The 21,715-nt window shown below is 38.3% G+C and overlaps 1 protein-coding gene across 8 annotated transcripts in view; it reads left to right on the top strand.

Annotated features, from left to right (window-relative positions):
• The window catches only part of LOC123313034, a 112,847-nt gene that overhangs the window by 62,354 nt on the left and 28,778 nt on the right, over positions 1-21,715 (top strand). For all 8 annotated transcript variants that reach the window (XM_044897699.1, XM_044897700.1, XM_044897703.1 and 5 more), the window contains one exon: positions 14,776-15,004. In XM_044897699.1, the coding sequence (XP_044753634.1) occupies positions 14,834-15,004 (171 nt within the window). In that variant the 5' untranslated portion in view covers positions 14,776-14,833. The remainder of the gene's footprint in view (positions 1-14,775; positions 15,005-21,715) is intronic.

Raw genomic sequence — 21,715 nt, 5'->3', positions numbered from 1 at the left:
AGGGGATCTCGGAAACTAGAAAAGCTAGAGCAAAACCGATGACACATTTTCGAATTATTTTTCAGAGAAACAAGGAATATTGAACTTTTTTGTTCTTATAGTTATAGATCTGAAATTTGAACCTTCCACAGGCACTTTTCTACTAGAATCCACCGACGAGCTCAAAAAACTCTTTCCTCTTCTAGATTTCGAATTGATTTAGTTAGGCCATTTCAAATAGACTCCGATGATGAACTAAAAATATTTCACACATAAGAAAGCAACCTACGCTGTGTAAATCTGAATCAAGATCATGTGTAAAATCGATGATTCCTAAAGATGTAAATTCTGAAAAAACGAGGCGCGACTATCAAGTTTCTGTCCTAGATCCGGGGATGAGTGACATATTGTACGTACGATGATATCAGGCGCTGAGAACCAGAGCGGACCATCCCATTGCTGATACGAATGGAGATAAAAAGGTTTGCAAAAATAATGATTTTTTAAGATTTTTTCAAATATTTGAGAATACTCTATTACGATCCAATTCTTGTCAGAATACTTGTGGTGGGATGTTTTTCGCTGCAAGTGAAAAAATAACATGAAATCTTCAAATGAAATGGAAATAATGTGGGTTGGTCCGCATTGGTTCTGATATTTTAAAATTTTTTCATATTGGATCATAACAAAAAAAAAGCAGATTTTAAAATTTTTTATTACAAAATTAACATTCTTCTGAGAAAAATGACACAAAAATAGGAACGAACGGATTTTACAGGAAAATGTATCTTATTTTGAAAAAAAAAATTATACATAAGTTTTATCAACGAGAGGATTCACATCATCATCATTTTTGACCACTATGGAAATTTCGTCCCGTGCTGCTGACGAACATCTCAAAGAGTGAAAAAAATTGTGAAAAATTGGCGGAATAAATTCAATTAACTGTAGAAGATCTTTCTTTTTTGCAGCAGTCACACTGTTTCCATTAGGGTATAATAAAGGCAGAGGTCCTTGGAAGCAATATTTCGAAGCGTTTCTTTTTTGAATATCGAATTGTTGTAATGGTTGAACTTCGCTTATTCCATATTTGAAGTAAATTATAAATGGATCCTCTTTTTTTATTACAATCGAGTGAATTTTCAACCATTCAACTTTTCTAGCATCTGAACTTATCTTTCTGTTCGTAATCGATTTCTCTAAGTTGACTGTAGAATAAAACATCTCCTTCTTCATCAAAACTACTTTAAAAGGATTTTTTTTCTTCGCTCCAGTGATGACATTCACCCAATCATTGGGGACATAAATATTCGGAAAGAATTTTTTATTTTTTTCAATGACACCAAAATCTCTGTCACACACAAGAAACGAATGGCCGCTAACCAAAAAGTTGTGCTGAATTTCGTCTACCTCAAATTCCTGTGATTGAGCCATGTATTGGCAAATAAGAGCCATCTTAATATTTCTGTTCTGACCACCGCAACCGTCAGAATACATTATAACTTTTTTGGTCTTCACGTTGTGTCTTATATAATTCATCAGGCATGATCCTATTTCTTGAGCACCACGAGATGCTATAGATTCATCCCATACAAACATTGTAGCTTCAGTACTCTGCAAGTTGTGGACTCCCAAACAGTAGGTCCATAATTGCCTCTTATAATATGTTATACCGGTGGAGATAACAGGCGTAGGCAATGTTTTCATCAGGTCGAAAGCTATAACTGTAACTTCGTCTTTTGAAATTCCCGCATCTTTATTCATAGCATCTCGTAGTTGTTGTGCTTTGCGCTGATGAAGTTCTAGTTGAAAATTTAGTTGTTGTTTTTTTCCTTCATCAACTTCATATTTTATTTTATTTTGTAGAGAGTCACATGTCTTACAGGAGTCAACAATAGGTGGGTGAAAATGAAGATCAAATTTAGTGTTGAACACATCGCGAAACTTGAATTCTGACACAGGATTAGCAGTTTTTTTCTTATACTCAGTATACAGAATTCTAATATTCAAGTCAGGACTAAGGTATTTTCTATCCGTCTTATTCCTCGAGTAATGAGAAATATATGTTGGAAATGATCTGATGAAGTCACAAACACCTTCAATTTTTTCTACGGGGGTTTTATTCGCAGGAGGGTGACGACCTCGTTGATCCTTAGGTACCATTAAATTAGTTTTTTTTTTTAGGGTTCTATCAATTTTACCGTCTGATACCATTAAAATTTTCTTGAAGAGATTTTTGCAAATTCTTACGTCACTTCCTTCGCTGTTTGGTAAATAATATTCCCTCGTCAAATATTTCGATTTGTTAGTAGAACTGGCAGCAGTTGAGGAGTAATGACGAGCAACTGGCCTAACTTTGACTTGCGAAAATATATATCCAGTCTGCGAGTCGAAATTCGCAAGACTATAAAATTTATTGTGTATATCCGTTTGGATTTCTGGACCTATTATCTTGAAACATTCTAACTTACAGCAGTTATCTGCAGGAAAGAATATTTTAGCGCGGACAGTTTCGCCTTTGACATTGGTATAACTTTGACCACTAGCTCGTAAATATTTCCGTTTGTTTTTTTTCCATTCAGTCTCGCTTCTAATCCTCTTTCTTGATTTCAGTTTCTCCTCTAAGTTTTTCAACTTCGTTTCTTGTTCAACAATATTCGTTTCACTCTCAAACTCTGAATCACGCAGCAGGTTATCCTCAGAACTTCCGTAATTTTCAAAGTCTAGGGGTTCACGACGAACATCTGAGTTTGTGCCTAAATATTAGGTGCGAATTGATTGAATATAAAATAACTTTATTTCAAATAAAAAAAAACTTACCTCCTATCTCGTGGGATGTACATTCAGATGAGAAACTTGATTGCATAATTTTCGAACTGGTACTTCAATATTTCAACAAATAAACAACTCAAAATAGCGAATTTTAGCATTCACTTTTCGTTAGCTATTGATCACTGTCAGAAATGCCAAAGCGGACCAAGCCACCTAGTCCGATATGGTCCCGATTTATAATTAGGATCGAAAGGGTGGACCATCCTATCCGGTGGCGATAAATTTTATAGCATTATCGTATCTGAGAATATTCAATGTAACTCTATAATATGTATCATAACTTGTCGAAAACCAATCTTAGCTTAATATTGAAGATTTTGTGGGATGGTCCGCTCTGGTTCTGAACGCCTCATATATCATCGAATTCATTCACTCACTCAACATTCCCATAATCCTTCAGTTTAACGACCTATAGGCGCCTGAGTGAGCCTTGACGATCCCCCCACTTGGAAATTACACGACTCGACTCGAAAATCACCACTTCGATCGCCGTGAAAAAATGCATCCTCTTCCTTCGCCAGCGTCTAGTTAGCCTGCAACAACCCCGACGTACCAGCAGGAAACCGGCGAATATTAATTATCTCATTTTGACCAGAACGAGAACCTGCCCGATCCTAATTGATAGACATAAATCCTAGCCAGTTACGGAACCCGGTGAAGGATGCCTCTAATAACTCCCGAAGGCGTGAATGATACACTCTTCGAGAACTATCATCGGGAACGTTAGGCCTGGTCTGCATCTGAGCGAGAGAAAGGGCATTATGAAGATGAAGATTGTCAACCTTCCTTGGCTAGTCCAGTTTGGATCTACACTGCCCAAAACTTCAAGTGGATAATTTGCGTACATGTGATAATGGATAAAAGGAAATAAATAACGATTTTGGGTACAGGGTGTTTTCAAAGGTGAGGCTTTTTTTGACAGAAGGTAGAACTCATCAGAATGAGTCGTTTAACCAAAAATTTTCTATATAAAATATTCAAGAAGGCTCAGATATAACCCCTAGAAGTTCGACAAAATTTCATTGAATTGCAAATACGGGAGTGTGGAAGGTGACTCCGGCATCATAAAAACGAAACAAAACATAAACATGCTGGACAATGAATGTTTCAGTACCAAGTTCATCGGGCTAGATGCATGTAATTGTTTTATCGTGCAATTTAGAGTGAAAAAAATATAGGCAAATCGAGGCAGTTTCTTGAAAGTACTCATGTTAGATATGTTGAAAAAGTGCTTTGATGTTTCCCCATTTCATTCCATTTTTTTTTTTCATTACCACGTAAATATGGAACGAGTCAATATCCTAAACTAAACGAAACCTCATGGTCGAATCAGGAGATTCGACCACTGTGTTTTCCCCACTGCTTTCTGATAAATCAGCTAACAAACGGTCCAGAGTCGTAGTAGGATATATTTCAGTAATCATTTTGAATTTTTTTTCATCTTTGTCATTTTGAATGTTTTGTGTAGGTGATTTTAGGTGAAACGCTTCATTTTGACCAGTTCTAACTTCTGTTGAAAAAAAAGGCCTAACCTTCAAATACACCCTGTATAAGTATGTACTGATGTTATGAGTTAGGTGTCTACACATACGTTCAACTGGGGACGCAGCCTTAGGAGAAGCCCTCTCGACCCATTGATGTTGATGCTACGCACCTAGGGGAAAACTCGTTATTCTAATTTATGCTTATTTTCTGTTCAATTTCCTCCCGTTTCGTCCGCGAACAGAGGAACGGATCTCTGCCTCTTGACTTGGTTAATGAAATTCATCGGGGTTATTAGGAAACGCAGTTGTATCGTGTGGGAACGGTCTAGAGAAAATTACCGCCCCGATGCCAGTGGATGTCAAGGACCTGCAGGAGTCGCTATTGGGAACCTTGAAGGAGTTTTCCGGTGGGCGCGAGTTTGTCTGGAGATTTTAACGATCGACCGAGCGAGAAAATCGCGATGAAGAATATATCAGTGTCGAAGGAAGATGAATAAGATGATGTAATCTCTTAAGCCTTGTTCAGACTGAGTTTGGTCGAGTTGTGAGTAAAGCAAGTTTCACACCTGTAATTTCAAATACAAAGCAGTTATGAAAACTCTTCGAAATCGTCAAAATCTCATTTTTTGTTAATAACTCAAAAGCGAAGAATCGTAGGAGGCTACGGTTTTCACCGTGTTCTTTGTTTCTCGGAAAAAGCTCGGAAATGTGTCATCCGTTTTCTTCTAATCTTATAGATCCCCTCAGTAGATAACGAATTTTACCCACCCTGTACACATCTGTTATTCTAATAAAATTTATAACCATATATTTCAAAAGTTATTTCAGACATGTAGACAAAAGCTAGGCATTCCAACCTTTCGTACTGTTGAAAAAAATTGGAGACTATGGCTCTACTCAAACTTGACAATATCCGATTGTTATGTCCCTTGCATCGATCGCCTTCCCTTCCTTAGATCTTTGTTTTTATATTATATCCTTGCAACACGACAGCAACGTTTTTTGATCGACCAAATCGAGAGCTTCATTAGCACACAATGGTTCGAGAGTCAAGTAAATACGACTGGTCAATCAAAAAGTTAACGCCCAATTTTATGTATTGACATGTGAATTTACACTGTTTTCTTTTGTCATCTGAATATCTATCTGTCGTTGTGTGACTACTGTCGATAAAAATATGTCATTACCTTTACTCGAGTGATAAAATATCAATTCTCCATGCAACTCTTTCCTTTGCTTCTAAAATTCGATAGAAAAATTCACACTATCCACCATATGGAATTTACGAAAAATTCTGATTCTCACCTGCCTTCTCCATTCCTTCGGATAGGTCCGATTGAAAATAAAAGCGTTGATAATTGCACATGGTAAACAAGCATTTCTGCTCCCAGGCCACAGGTCACGCCTAGAAAGGTCATAGCCATGAACTTGACATCTAGAAGGGAATAGGGGACCTATCACGGTTAAATTGCATACCGTGCATCGTCCGAGATGCTATACCAGTGTACTACGATGGATGCTACAAGTTGTTTTTGTTTCGTTGTATGGTCTCGGTACGAATTGGAAAAATGTCTGTCGTACACATAGCGAGTATTCACCCAGGATTGAATGTATTGTGGAACATAATGTCGATGCTCATTTGGAAAACGAAGTTTTTTTTTCGACAGGCCTAACTTCCTTGTTCAAGAACTTACTTATTATCAAATTGTAGATAAATTCTTTGGTATTAAAACAAACCCTAAAAAAGTTTTTCAAAAATGCTGATAGCTTATTTACACAAGGTGAAAAAATACCATGTATTTGTAGTCTTAACGGAAAATGGTGAATAAAAACCGTGAACATGATTTTCGAGCCAGTCTTTCATATAAATTATTCATATTGCTTCGAACCGTTTTTAATCTATGTTGTCGAAATGGCGATCTCCTGTCGCAACAACCAGAAATACCAAAATTTCCTCCTCTGGAGCATTATCATAAAACTTCGCTTATCTACCTTCCCAAAAAGGCGAAAGATCTCGAGGAATCCTTCTCGGAGTGCTTTTTCGCATATCTCGTTCCGAATGCATCTGTTTATTTATTTTTCACGAAACTCGTTTAAGTAAGCGCTTCGATCCCATTAGCAATGGGTGAAAGTCACTTTCCATTCGACGGACTGCACTTCAACTCCGACCTTAAGGTCAATTTAATAACAGTAAAACTGTTCGGATGCGGAATAAGAATAACATTTGAGCGGCTACCTACTGGGCCGCAGAAACGTGATCTGGCGTCCTGAAGCAAGTCGGCGATTGTTTTAATTTGTACAAACCGGACCCTTGATTCATGTTGAAAAGCTTGCCGACTTCAGTTTGGTAACGCGGTGCTTTTCCCATGTTTCTAACATGGATCCAGACAGAGGTCATCACTGATTGTACCTTTCGGTTGACTGACTCATTGAAATTCTGTATTAACATTAAAATACAGGGTACGAGAGAAATACTTTTGCCTTATGATTTGCAGGTGTCCCGAAAGTGAAGGGTCATACGTTAACCATGGATTCAAAATCGAAAAATAACCCTATTTTTCATCAAATTATAGGCCGAAAAGGCTTCGTTTCGAATTAACATTTTAAACCTAAAATAAATTCTAAAAACTATTTTTTTCAAATGCAAACTCTTATTGAATTTGTCATTTTTGAATTGAAAAAATCAGTAGATTCTAGGTATAAAAGTGCCTGAAGGAGATTCAAATTTCAGAATTGTCAAAATCTCAATGATCGTGGTCTATGGTTTACACTATTCTTGGTTTCTCTGAAAAAAAGAGCTTCAGTCATCGGTTTTGCTCTAGCGCTTCTATACTGCATTCACATTTATTTTAGCAGTCGGTTGGCCATGAAATAATTTTCTCAAGTTTTTGTAACGAGAACGGAGTAAGGTTGGCACTCATTTAATGTCGTTAATGTCATAACGCCGTTGCCAAAACTAATATCAATTTTTATTACGAAAATGCCGAAAGCGATTGAAAAAAGAGACAGGGTTTCAGGAAGTGCTATTTAGACTTCAGGTCCGCTCATTCAAATAGTTATACCCTAATATTCCAAAATCCACAATAGGTCAGACGGTAGCGTCTTACATATTCAATGTAAGAGACATGGGTGCCCGCAGAAATTTTTCTCAGGGGGGGCAAAATATCATCTACGATTAGTTTTACTGAAAGAAAAATTTCTCTAACGGTGTCTATCAGAATCTCAGGGGGGCCGTGGCCCCCCTGGCCCCCCCCCTGCGGGCGCCCATGGTAAGAGAATTTATATAATGTTTCATCCGAATCTAAACGACTTATATTTCAGCTGAATATTTCCACAATCAGAATGATTGTGAATGAAGAGGATGACAAAGAATTTCCTCCTATTGGGAGACCCAAAAAAAATGGTGGCATTCGAGAATTTTATGTTTGAGTGAATTAATGCGAAAAGTTTACTACAGGATTTTCGATGAATGTCATCGTAGAATAAGTTCCCGAAAATTGATTTTTCTATTTTTCATTTGACTTGTCCTATACATTGTAAATGTCTTAACGTACCAATAAATACCTAATTATTATTATTATATCAATGCATTAAGATGAACAGCCACAAATACGCGCCAGTTGTCCTGCTAATTGTTTATTCCTGTGAAATTTTTGTTCCAAGGTGAAGTTCATCTTGATAGAAACTTCCTTTGATTCCTTTTACTTATATTGATGCAGGATGATTTTTGTTGAAGAATTCAACATTCTTGTAATTATCCGTTAATTCCTTTGGGAGATACCCATTCCCAACCACTGCATCATATGCATTTCATCTTCGGGTTAATATTTTTGAAATCTACAACTGATGTAACGTATTCAAACTTTAGCCAAAGAAGATAACGAACATTAACTCTCCTCAAGCTGGTGCATATATTATGATATTATACTGATCTCTTGTATTTTCCATGCAGATATCTGGATTTGGTATGCCTTCAATCAGTTTGTATAAACTTCAATTATGTTCGTCACATATTTTCCGAAGAGATTCGACATAGTGATAAAATACGTAATTACAGCAACTTTTACGTAGAACGGGCAACATAGCGTTGTTTAAACCCAAAAATTATTTGACAAGCGTCATAACCCTACATTTTCGAACTATACAGAGTGAAATGTGTCAAATTTCCATGGCCAACCGACTGCTAAAATAAAAGTGAATGGAGTATAGTTTCCGAGATTCTCTCACTGGGGCATCGATTATGGGACACCCTGTATTTGCCCCTTTTACCATGCAGTGAAATGAACCATATTTTGATATCCAGCTCCATGTTCATTCCATATAAGTTTGTTTGTGTGTAAATTCCGAACGACCTGTGAGCAATCTCGAGATCCCATTTCGGAATTCTTGTAGCGTTTCGAACCGTCCGAATAATAACTCTCGAACACGCCCATAAATCGCAACGCGGACAATATTCTGTCGCATAAATCATTTGCGTCTCACGTATCGCAAAGATCCCAGGACAGGTACGTACCCGATCGCTCCATTTACGCGCCCATTACCTAACCTCAATCGACAACTGTCGCGCAAAAATTCCCGATAGTACACGACAGGTATCACCTCCGAGGAAATGGCGATTGATTTACGCGCCCATTCGACCATAAGGCTCCGATGGAAGGGAGAGAGTGACTCAACGAGGCGAATTTTTCCATCGGGTTCGAATCCGAATATCGAGAAGGCCGAGACGCGCCCACCCATTAGGATTTTTTCGCGTTTAGTGCGTTTCCGCGTGACAATGATGCATGTAAAGGTCGTGTCGTTGTTTATGTGTTGGTTAATGGGCGACAATTGTCGTAAATAAGCTGCGATGAATGAAATGAAAACGAATAGGATTGCGTTGGACATCTAAGGAAATCGGTGACATCGACAGAGATCTCCTTCAGAGTAATACGTCAACACCTCGCACAGTTTTGATTGAGGAAGCAATCGGACAGATTCCAGAAGATACATTAGCGACATTTCATGAATCTCTGACGATCTTACGTAAAAGACTGTAAATTCTGTGAAATCAACGATTTTCGAAATATCAAAATGATTTAGTTGAAATGTAATGTGAATATACATCCATCAATCCCTGTCTGACACGGTAGTAACGTTATTTTCAACTGTTTTATGTTCCGGCCCCACGTTGACGCCAAAAATAAGTGTCAGAATATATTCACTCCTGAGTGTGTAGGAGCAGGTAATTTTTAGCAGTAGTTTTTTTGTCGTTTCAACTAGTACTCATTTTATGAACTAGAAACTGGATAACATAATTTTCACAAGGATGAGCTGTTTTAGCCATCCCGGGCTTCGATCTCGACGGTCTTTACCATTATTGAAAGGGCATTTCTCGTAGAGGCGAACTCTCGCTTCGTTCGAGTCCGCCGGGGACCTACGGGCCCCCAATATCCGCGATACCATTTTTTTTTTACCACTTCTATGACTCCAATTATAATATAGATAACGTATCCTAGTGAGAATCATGTAATTCTGTATCTAAACTGCGCAAAAAAATTAACGCAATTCTGAAAATCTCAATTTCAATGAAAATTAACTCTACATTGACTTTATAACTTATTTTTTATGTTCTCTCGGGAAGGTTTTGAACGAAACAGGACACATTAAATGGAAGAAAAATTCAGGATTTCACCGAATCTTATGTGAAAGAAGGGAAATGAACAATTTTCAAAATACTGAAATGCTGATAAGTGATTTAATACTTGGTATTTCCACCCCTTGCGTTAATTACAGCTCAACAACGACGGTTCATACTCAAAATGAGTGATCTTAAAATGTTCTGATCTAATCCTTCCCAGATTTCTCCGAGTTGGATTCCTAAGTCATTAAGAGTAGCTGGATGATTTTCTGAACTTCTCAGCCTTCTATTGAGGTTGTCCCAAACCTGCTCAATAGGATTGAGATCTGGACTTCTTGCTGGCCATTCCATTCGAGAGACTTCAACCTCTTCAAGGTACTCCTGAACGACGCGCGCACGATGGGGTCTGGCAATATCGTCCATAAAAATGAAATTTTCACCAATGTATGGGGCAAATGGCACTACATGCTCTTCAAGAATGTTCCTTATATACTTATCAGCATTCATAGCTCCATTATCAACGACCACTAGGTCTATGCGAGCAGTCAAAGATATTCCACCCCATACCATAATCGATCCTCCTCCGAAACCAGTAGTATTCAGGAAATTGCACTGAGGATATCTTTCATGTGGACGTCTGTATACAAGGGAACGTCGATCACAATGGTAGAGGCAGAATCTAGACTCATCTGTGAAGAGAACTCTTTCCCAATCGGCCGCTTCCCAATGGATACGCTCTCTCGCAAAATCCAAACGCGCCCTTCGATGGGCTGGGGTAAGAGCTGGGCCTCTTGCCGCGACACGAGGCCTTAAATCATATCCTCTGATGCGATTTCTTATTGTCTGAGTGCTAATTTGCTCCTCATGAGTTTGCTCAAGCTGAATTTGAAGGAGGCGAGCGGTTGCAAACCGTTGTCTCAACGTAGAAACTCTCAAGTAAAGTTCTTGAATGGCAGTTGTTACCCGTGGTCTACCCTGTCCTGGTCTTCGGACATTCATACCTGTCTCCCTGAATCGCTGCAACATTCTGGACACACTTGTATGGGAAACTCCAAACCTTTCTGCAATTCTTGTGTATGTCCACACTTCTTCTCGCAAAACTACCACTTGGGCACATTCCTCTTGGGTCAAATTGCGTGTTTCGCCTTGCATAGCGATCGAGTGTAGAAAATCAAACGAAAGAAAAACTATTGATCACTAGAATTGATCGAGAACAACTGATTTTAGAATGGAGCCAATACATTCAAAATCTGATAATATCATCTTTTTTTATTCCTGCTGGGAAAAAACATCTGTATTGAAAAAAACCGTTGAAACTGGATAACATATGCATGCATAATTCTGACAAAAATAATTATCATTGAGAACACCTTCAGTTGTAGAATAAATTTGAGATTTCCATAATGTGCGTTAATTTTTTCGCGCAGTGTAGTTTGATTATTGATAAAAATCAAGTATCGGCCAATTCATCGCTCATTCAAATTATGAACGTGCATAAATCGGGCGAGATAGGCAGTGAATTGTGTAAGAATAGGTAATCCATATATTCCAAAGTTCAGCGTAATGTATATCAACCTTTAGAGTCAGCTAAAAAGTAGCAGTGATCGATTTATGCATTTTCCTTTCTCCTTCAATACTCGCCGAAGACAGTTTGTCTAATGGCGTTGATCGAAATGGGTTAATAGGGTTATGCGACTTCGCCCACTTCGATCCAGGAAACGACTTTTGCGGCAATCTAACCACTAACGATTTGTGCCCGGTTAAAAACGTGAAGATTGCCGGCAATATATCAACGTCCCGTCGCCATGAGGAAAGTGATCAAATATGATTGTTCTGGTTTCTCGGCCAGCCTCTGTTCCATCGATATGATCTATTCTCGTTAATCAGTCCCCCCGTTCACGATTTACGAATTGTGTGTCGAATTTACACAATGGCTTTCTGTTTCGGTCCACTCCGAAACATCTTCGAAAAGATCGCTTGGCTGATCGTTGAAGTCTCTGATATTGATGACTTTATCGAATGGTGAAAGCAGACTGAAGTACCTACTTGTTTGTACATTCTCAAAGTGGTGCCCGTCGTTATTTTATTTTCATGCAGCACCAAAATGTTTTCAGATAATCATTACGTCCTTATCATTTTTGAAAATGTTCCGTATACAATGCAATAATGATTGTCTCGGACATCCATTGTCTTCAATTGGCTACCCTGTGTAATCATCCAAAATAGCCTTCATGGTCTTGGCAACCTTAGGAAGTATAATTTATTCGATTCGACAATAATATCAACCCACCAATTATCCAAATCTTCAAATGGAACATCATTTTCGCTAATCCCCGTATTAATTACCCGCCTTTTCGAGAACGGGCAGCTTCCCAGAAAATCGTCCTTTCCTCGAAACTCAGACAAAGGAAGACGAACCTTCCAGCCATTCTGGTGCCGCCTCTTGACCGGCTCTGGGCCGTAGGTTTTTCTTCGGAAACAACTCGAGTTGGGACGTACCAGAACCGCGAAAATATAATGAAACACAACCCGATTTGTTCGCTTTGTACCCACGCGTAGTCTTTGCGCGATAATGAGAAAAAGGAACGACAGAACTCATTGATTTCATGAATATCCTTGATGGCGTTAATAACAAAGAGATATAAAGCCGGTTAATCACGTGTGTTGCGTAGGTAAATGCTTCGTTATACGTTGAGGTGAAAAAAAAAGGTTCATTTGTCGTGCATTTTATTACTCTGAGACGACGTTTAAACGTGGAGAAAGATAAAAATGTCGATGTTAATGAGAGCTTTCTGAGATCGAGAAAAGTGGAGGAATTTAAGCAACACTTAACGCTTATTGGTTTATTAGTCTTATTGAACCTTCGCTACTTGGGGAAAAAAACGATTGCTGAAATTTTTCGTTTTTAGATCGATAAAGGTGAGTGGGAAAGTATATTCGAACGGAAAGAATAAATGAAATGATCTTTGTATGACCTACAAGAAAAATTATGTGCAACAGTAGAAGCATACATAGAACATAAAGAGCAGCAGTCTGCACTTATAACTGAGAATAGTTTGATTCGAATTGTCGCGTTTTTTCGTTTAATACAGAGTAAAAACCGAATAATTGGTTCAGCTCATGGCCTTCAGTCACGAACATGCATAAACTCTACTTTACAGCAATCACACAAAAATTACAAGCTGCGCCAATCTCAGCTCCCACGCCCTATCCTTCTTGAAATTGAAAATTGTTCAAACAAAAGTCATTCATGGGCGGGATTATGATTAATACCCCGATTTTTTCGCCATCGATATGATTTCCTAGTCGGGGAAAAATCAGATCGATTAAATCGACTCTCGCTATAATTCACGCTCTATCGAAGTTATCGAATGTCTTTTTTTAACGAAGACAAAGTAATGTGGAGACCTTCGTGCCAATGCCGTACGTTCCAGAAGTTGCGGTCAATCTAACAATCATCGATCACGGGTGTTGCAAGATGTCAACTGTAATAGGTTCCATTCAATTTTATTCGGTTTTTTGATATCTTATTGAAATATTAACATTCATTGGGAGTTGAGTCTTCTTGCAATAAATACTTCGAGATGGACGTAAGATTGGGTAAATGATCGTATGTTTATCGAAAAAAAAAGACAAGTAGAGTTTTTCTTCTTCTCCTACTACCTGTTCCAACACGCAAACAGGACGCTCGACACAACGCATCGTAGAGTAATCGAAAAATTACGTACAAGTAATAATACGTGGTCACGCTTCGTGTTGCTCGACGATAAATAAGGGGAAATATTCGCACCGTTGTTGATTTTCTACATTAATAAACTTTATGTGGGGAATGGAGTGAGAGAACATGGGGATAGTTCGTGCCGATAAAGAACATGACACTGTGGCGTGGATGAAGAGTATTAGGATGCTTCAGTGGCGTGTGAAGAGTTGAAGGTCTGAGTCGTTACGTTCTTGTACTTTTAATTTAATGAAAATTGTAACACTAGGTAGTGGTAGGGATTTTTGGTAGATATGTTTAACTACTGAAAATGTTAGCCGTTTAAATGGCCATAAAATCTGTCGGATATTAACAAATTTACCCTGATTTAGTACTTTCTTTTCTCATCGACACCTAAAGAGTACATCTTACGGATAATGATCTGATTGATTTGAACTACACCCGCTCAACTACCTAGGAGCAAACACTCAAACAATGAAATCTCCAATCTAGATCCGCTCCACGTATCCGATTACCAGATTGCCCAATCCGACTACTCGAGCAGAAACCTCGATCGGTAAGAAAGAAAAAATAGTCATGTCAATCTCCTAACAATTGAGATATTAGCGGAGGGACGGGGGTGCGTTCCGTTGTTTGCTCGCATAACTAGATCGATCCTTTCGTTGGATTTGAAGCGTGGGTGCGCTTATCTGGGACCATGTCGTTGTACCGGGTTCATAATATGCGAAGATTGTATCGCCGACGCTCTTAATTGCTGCATTGGTAACACTGCCAGGGACTTTCTCTGTCCGATCTTGATAATGGGGCATTTCTCAATCAATCACGCCGCGATTATTGCCCAGGAGTTTGGCGGATTCTAACCTTGTAGATTCGATGAAATGAAGTGATTACCCTAACGTGATTTTTGGTATACATCGTGAATTGTACCAGAAGCACGATTTAGAGACTTATTGCGTGAAAAATTTTCATCAACACAAACCAATATAGCTGCTCGAAATGGACATTTATCTTTTTAGAGGTTATGTGAGAAATATAGAGTCGTATTGGCAGTATGCAGCATGTCATCCACTCATTAAGCTCTGTTCAGTTATATTATTTTAAGTAATGAACGAAACCTATTAACCTGATATATTTGTTGATTCCAGGTTGTTTTTCTAATTCCTGCTAACACTTTTCTGAAAAACTGGATACCGTACCAACAAAATGGAAGTGGCGCAGACCCCCTCGAACGGTGGCTTGCCACCACCCTTCCATGACCACGACGTACACGAATGGTCTACTTTGGATAGCTTGACAGGTGTTTTGGAGAGGGCCAGAATTGAGACCGACCACTGGGCTGCCAACACCACCAATACCAGTCATAAGTACGGCAAGGTGAGTAGTAGTAGCATCCATCATTCTCCCAGACAACACGGGTTTTATTAAAAAAAAACATCGCCTCATAATTCGATGTCTGGAATAGGAAAAAAATGATATCCCCTCACTGGACACCGGACACTAGAACACCCCGTACAAGGTGGGCAAAATTGGTTATAGCAGCTAGAAGAAAACGGATGACACATTCTTTATCTCTTTTTTCCTGACTAATCCGAAAATGAAAACCAAACTCATTCCTAGATTTTGAATTATAAACAAAAATTGAAATTTTGACGATTTCGAAAAGTTCTCATAACCCTTTTGTCTTTGAATTTACAGATCTGAAACTTGAACCTTCTTTGGTAGGTACTCTTATACGTAGAATCTACTGAAGAAAGATTTTTTTCCAATTCAAAAATAACAAATTCAAAATTAAAAAACGAAAGTTCGCCTAATGATTCGAAATGAAAGAATATTTTGAGCTCGTCAGTGGATTCTACGTGAAAGAGTGCCTGTAGAAGGTTCATGTTTCAAATCTGTAACTTCAAAGACAAAAAAAGTTATGAGAACTTTTCGAAATCACCAAAATCTAATTTTTTGCTAATAACTCAAAAACGAAGAATCGGAGGAGGCTACGGTTTTAACCATTCTTTTTTGCTTGGAAAAGGAGCCATGGGCGCCCGCAGGGGGAGCCATGGGGGGCCACGGCCCCCCCTGATATTCTGATAGACACCGTTAGAGAAATTTTTCTTTCAGTAAAACTAATCGTAGATGATATTTTGCCCCCCCTGAGAAAAATTTCTGCGGGCGCCCATGAAAGGAGCTCGGAAATTATCATCGTTTTCTTCTAGCTGCTGTAGTTCCCAAGATCCCCTTAGTAGACAACTTTATTTTGCCCATCCTGTATATTCTTCACAACCTATATTTGGTCGATCTCCCATTTAGGTAAAACCAACAAAATTCGGCCGTTAAAAGATTTGTTGTATGCTTGCTGTATGGTTCACCTTTCCCAAGTCAATTTTTCGAATATGTCATTTGATGAATTTGTGAAATTTTGCTCACTTCTCCCCGCCTTCTCCAAAATCGCCTTCTGCGTTTATTCTTTCCCACGACCACAATAGCCCTGTCTTGTTTTGCTACCAGAAATCTGCAGCTGGCTGCTTAGATCTCGGCAAAACCTAAATTATTCCTCGCATCCGCTAACACCGCTTCTAAATCAGGTTGCATGCGCCGTAAAACCATCTCGAAGTGGAGAAAAAAAACCCTCGAATTCGCACCAAGTGCGAACAACTTAATCGTAAGTAAACCGCTCGGATCTCATGCGTTCCAGACACGCCAACCCATTAGCAAGCGCTTTCAGGGTTCTCAACGTCGCGTTTCTCCCGGAAAAAAGACGATCGATGGCCATTAAAAAATGGGCGATAATTGGTTATCGATGTAACACGGTGGAAAACGGGCAGAAGTATCGCGCCGCTGATGCCAGAAGCGGATTAGTAGTGTTTTGCATAAAGTAAGTCAAGGGTCATGGGTCTGTTCTGTGGTGTTTTGCTGGTGCCGTGCCGGATAACTTGGCCGATTGGTGTTACACGGTATGTGAAGTGAGCCTCTCCTCTAGCGTTTTGACGAATACGGAAAACAATAATAATTTTAGTCGCATGGTCTTTTGAAATCGTTATTCCTGATATGAACCTTCGGAATCGGACAACAAAAGTCTAACTGTTCAGTAAAACATCAAAACGTGCAAATGATCACAGGGTGGAAGAAAATTTTTAATGGTTGATTCATTGCCAAGAAAAGTGTGAGTCTTTCTGCTTCCCAGATGAAGTGAAGATTTTTGAGAAAAATCTTGAAAATTATGATTAACAATTAGAGTTCCATACGAATCGAGAAATATCTTCAAATCAATTTCTGATTTTGGCATTCGAAGAACTGCGAAGAAAAAATGACGCTTCCAGAAAGCACTTGATCCTTCTCACAATGCCATATTACTATATCGCATCAGCCATAAATATTGCGAAAGAGGCACGCAAATTAAAAATGAAATCTTTCCGATTGTGTAGAATAGATTTCATTGACCATAAAACAGTTTACGGCATATTAGATTCTCGAATAGGCAACAACTGGATAGTTTTTATTGCGGTTTTATCAAATAATCCGTATCTTATAGATATCCGATGACTTTTATGTCATTTTCTTTTTTAAGGCTTCAGCGCCCACTCATGACTCATTTCAAATGGGTTAGAATGATTAGAAGATTATTTTTGAGTCATTTCATCTTTGTGAAATTTGCCACAAATATTACGGTCGCAATTGCAATGCAATTGCTTGTTTCGGAACGAATTGAAATGTTTCGTTCGAGGATAACAATAAACAACTGAAATAAATTAAAAGGAGGTACTAACTTTGTTAATTTTCGGTTTCGATTAGCGTCGTTTCGAAGTTTCTCAGCTCACGATTTCTACTTTTGTCGAAACTTGTGCAGGCGAATTGAAACAAACACGCAAGCCTCGGGGTTTACAGAGTAATGGTTGAACATTTTTTAATTTGATGTCTTGAAGTTGGATTGATTGAATTTAGTTATTCTACGAGGCACTAGTGAATAGAAATTTACGTTTCAAATTTTTCTACATATTGTGGGGCATGAATAAATTACGTGAATTTCTCATGGTCACAGTCATAATATACTTGACGTAGGAAACAGAACATCCAGTATTAGGTAATGAATTGATTATATAGTCCATTCAAGAATGATTGACATCCCAGTAGGTCTTGAAAGTCCAGACGCAGCTTAATATCTGATCACAAAATATCTTCAATCATTTGTGTAGTTTCACTCACAGAACAGGAATATACAAATATAATCTAAACAAGTATTTGGAAAAAAGAAATATTCGAATTCAGAGCATATTAATCAGCAATCAAAATTGAAACACTTACCGTGGGTTTCATAAAACTTTCATTGTCCGATCAACGACGTGACAGTCACTCGATTTACAAAACGAAATCACTGAAACCTTTGTATTTCTGAATATTTTGAAGGAGAATCAATTGAGAATCATTGAATGGACGTATGTAGATAATAATTTGATGCGAAAATGATTTTCTGAATACTCATGACTGAATAATCTATTGAAAACAAATTGACGTTTTTTATTCGTCATTCAAGCGTTGATTCCCCGATCAAGCTTTATGAAATCGGGGGTTATATTTCCAATTTGTACGATTAAATTAAGAATGTAAACAGTTCTACAAAACTCAAATTACCTTCGGTCAGTACATAGATTCACAATAATTGGTCTATGGATCGACGTTTATTCACAATACCAACTTGAATTTCGCAAAACAAAATCTCAACTTATGAGCTATTACCAACCTAAATTCGATTTTTCATAGCCACCCAAGATGTCAATCATTCTTGAATGGACTATACAGAATTTTCAGGGATATTTTTGTTCAGTGTGGTTTTTGTGTTATCTACTGTTTTCATGAAACTCAATCAAATAAGTAACGTTGAGCCTGCCTAAAATAAGTCATCGCAAACAGGCATGAGTATTTTTTCCTTCTCCGCCACTGTCGCCACGCGTTTTAACTCCCAGAAGTTCTTCGGGCTAGTTCCTCCTGCACTATCACGGGTGGAATTTATAAATAGAACCTAGGCCAGCGCACTAACCCATATCGGTCGTATGCAAATCCCAATTAGCGGGGCAATTAAAATTCGAACGCCGCCATCGTCCTGAAATGCAACCGCTGCTGGTTAAATGATAAAACTGAGGCTTTCGGCGCTAAAATTACTCCGATGAGAGAGTGCTGTGCTTGGTACGAAGCTGGAAAAAGAAACGCGTTTCCTCGCGAATAGCGAATTCTCGAGTATGTATAGGTATGTGTCTTTAAGCGGGATTATCAATGTAAATTTTTTTTCGGTTAAGAATTTGGTGAACAAGATTGGAGGTGACCTTTATGAAGTAAGGTAACAAAATGTAGGAGTAATTTAGTTGATGTATGGAAATACTGAATATTTTGAATATTTTTCCAAATCGAACTGGTAGTTCTGTAGCACTGTAGCTCATAGTTTTGAAACTTGCACACCCTTAATTTATTTAGTTATAGGACAAGATTCGTTATGCATGCGCCATTTTGCAGCTTCAACGTTGAGAAAGATAGACGATGCAGACAGTCATCTGTCTGTATTTCAATGATTACCGGAAATACCCTTCTCTCACAGCTAAACTTGAAAAGTGTGCTACTGAAAAAACTTTGAAGTGATTCAGCTAACATTTCTTTTCAGAGGGTAGCTTCGGAAATTGGAGAATCGAAATACGTCATTCAATTTCACGAGGCCGAGGATTTTCCATGAAGTCCGACTCTCGCAAATGCATGATTGTTGCCAAATCCTTCTATGCAATTCAAAACTTTCCTCGGGTCGAAAAATCCGTCAATTAAAAATAAATAAATTACGATCGCCGATTGTTCTGGTCAATAAAAATGGAAATTTTTCACCGTCGCGAAAATTTCAGTGAATTGGTTGTGGGTTTTAATTGCATTATGTAAATCGTTCGCCTTAAACACGGGCTTCGAGAATATTATTAAATAATTTTAATTGAGATTGGGCGCTTTAGCGTGGGTACCTCGTATCGACACTGGTGGATATGGCACTTCTGAAAAATCCCGATAAATTATGTCTTTTTGCACCAACACATGCATTTAACTGACCAGACTGAGCTTAATGTGAGGTCAATCAAGCAACTGAAGTGTTAAAATATGTATTATGTGATAGAGGAAAATCAAAGGATGGAAGACGATCAAGTAATAAAGATGCTTGACGTTCGACGAAAGTAATGAAATATTTGGGAAGGACGTTTTCAGATAATTAGGTAGTTTATGGTCCTCATTTAACTCGAGGAATGCTAGATAGATGCCGCACCGTGTCGATTCGTTTAAATCAAAAATTCAGTTCAGCACTTGTAGTAAATCATTATCCATAAACTGTGGAATTTAACATATCTTTCCGCATTCGGTTAAAACGAAGATAATCCTTGAAGAAGGCTGTAAAATGGTTACTTGCCGAAAAATTCTTACATACAATTTTCCGTCTTCAATAATTTAATGTCACCATCCATCAACTTTTGAACCTTCGTTGTTCCATTTTCAATCGTCATAATTCCACATTATTTTCGACTGATGTCATTCTGGAAATCGATTAGAATCAAAACTAATGAACCAGTCCGATTTGAACAATCGTGAGTAAATGGTGCGGATACAAATGGCGTATCCGATGAAAAGGCCCCGTCAATAATAGCGAGTTGCCGTAACCTTTTCTTTCTCATCTTTTGACATTTCGATGCACACAATGTCTCTCCTCCACGTAGAAAATGCAAAATTTTGCAATAATCCGTATTACGAGGAACAATGAGAATCGCGAATCATTCCGATACATTTATTGTCGACCGGTGTCGAAAGAGATCGATTTTAAATATTGCAATAATGGTTGGATTCGCACGCTCAGGTACCTACAACTCCAGAAAAAGAAATGTTCGTACCCTTTTCAACATTTTCATTTTGTAATCCCTCAGTTTCTGGCTTGAAATATAGATGATGAAGTAAAATACGTCACTTTTAGAGCACCAGTCAACCTAAGGCTGACAGGTTCAAGATCAAACAACCACTTCAGGTATTAAATGAGAAAAAATTCTTCCAAGGCTTCTCATTCGAATTATAGCTCCATAACTTTGATTATTCAAGATTCTTCTTTGATGAACCACGCTCGCCGTTAACTTTTTATCGTCGGATTTTAACGATTTCGAATAACGAGGTGTTTTTCAGATCGCCAAAGAAATAACGTATACATATGACTCATAGGGTTTGTAGCATTGACGGTTTTCTTGGTGGTCCCTTCTCGATGAACCTGTTACTTTATCTGATTATAAAACGTGATAGTTCTGAGTTTCAAAAAAAGTTCGTTACGGAAATGCAGAAATACTATTCCTCTCCTTTCTCAATCAATTTTTTACTCATTTGTACGTTATATTTACGACAAAAGCTTTTACCTTATTTTTGTAGAAAGCGTGGTTTCAGAATGAGCAGATGAAAATTTTTCTGTTTCGAATTTATAATCAAAATAATTGGAAAGCACTGAAGATGATAAAACAAAGACTATTGACATATATATTCAAGAGCCTGAAAAGGAAATATCTATCGGAAAGCACTCTTTAATCACTAAGGATGTATGTCGTTTTTCACTAATGGTTCCGATATAGCCACCCAGTTCCATAAAATTTAAATTTTTTGGCATTTACTATACATTCCGAATCCAGTGTTTAGTATTTCTCATCAGCGTAATTCGAGACCGATGATAATTTCTCAGAGGGATGAGCTCGCTTCAGATATCCGGTTTTATCTCTTCGAACTCGACTGCATTCGATAACATTAAAAATGTCACCTGCTGACGCACCTATGGAGAAATGTCGCCAGAACACGTTTTTGCGGAAGTGCTGAACAGCGCGGCGCCATCAGTTCGCGACTGCAGGTCTTGAACTATAAGCCAAGTCTCTAACCCTGATGGTGCACTGCATCACAGTCCACCACCCAGGATTGTAAATTATCCAGCTGATATGTGTCGTGTTCGCGGGGCCTTAATCTCTGTGGTTTCTCGATTGTTTGTCTCATGATAAGGGAAATAAATGAGACCGGCTATCGAAGCTACGGGGTGGCTTCTCTTGGTTTAAGCTCGGA

The sequence above is a fragment of the Coccinella septempunctata genome, chromosome 5, assembly GCF_907165205.1.
Source record: "Coccinella septempunctata chromosome 5, icCocSept1.1, whole genome shotgun sequence".
NCBI classification, from domain to species: domain Eukaryota; kingdom Metazoa; phylum Arthropoda; class Insecta; order Coleoptera; family Coccinellidae; genus Coccinella; species Coccinella septempunctata.
The sequence above is the reverse complement of the archived record's forward strand: the minus strand, read 5'-3'. Positions and strand labels throughout refer to the sequence as shown.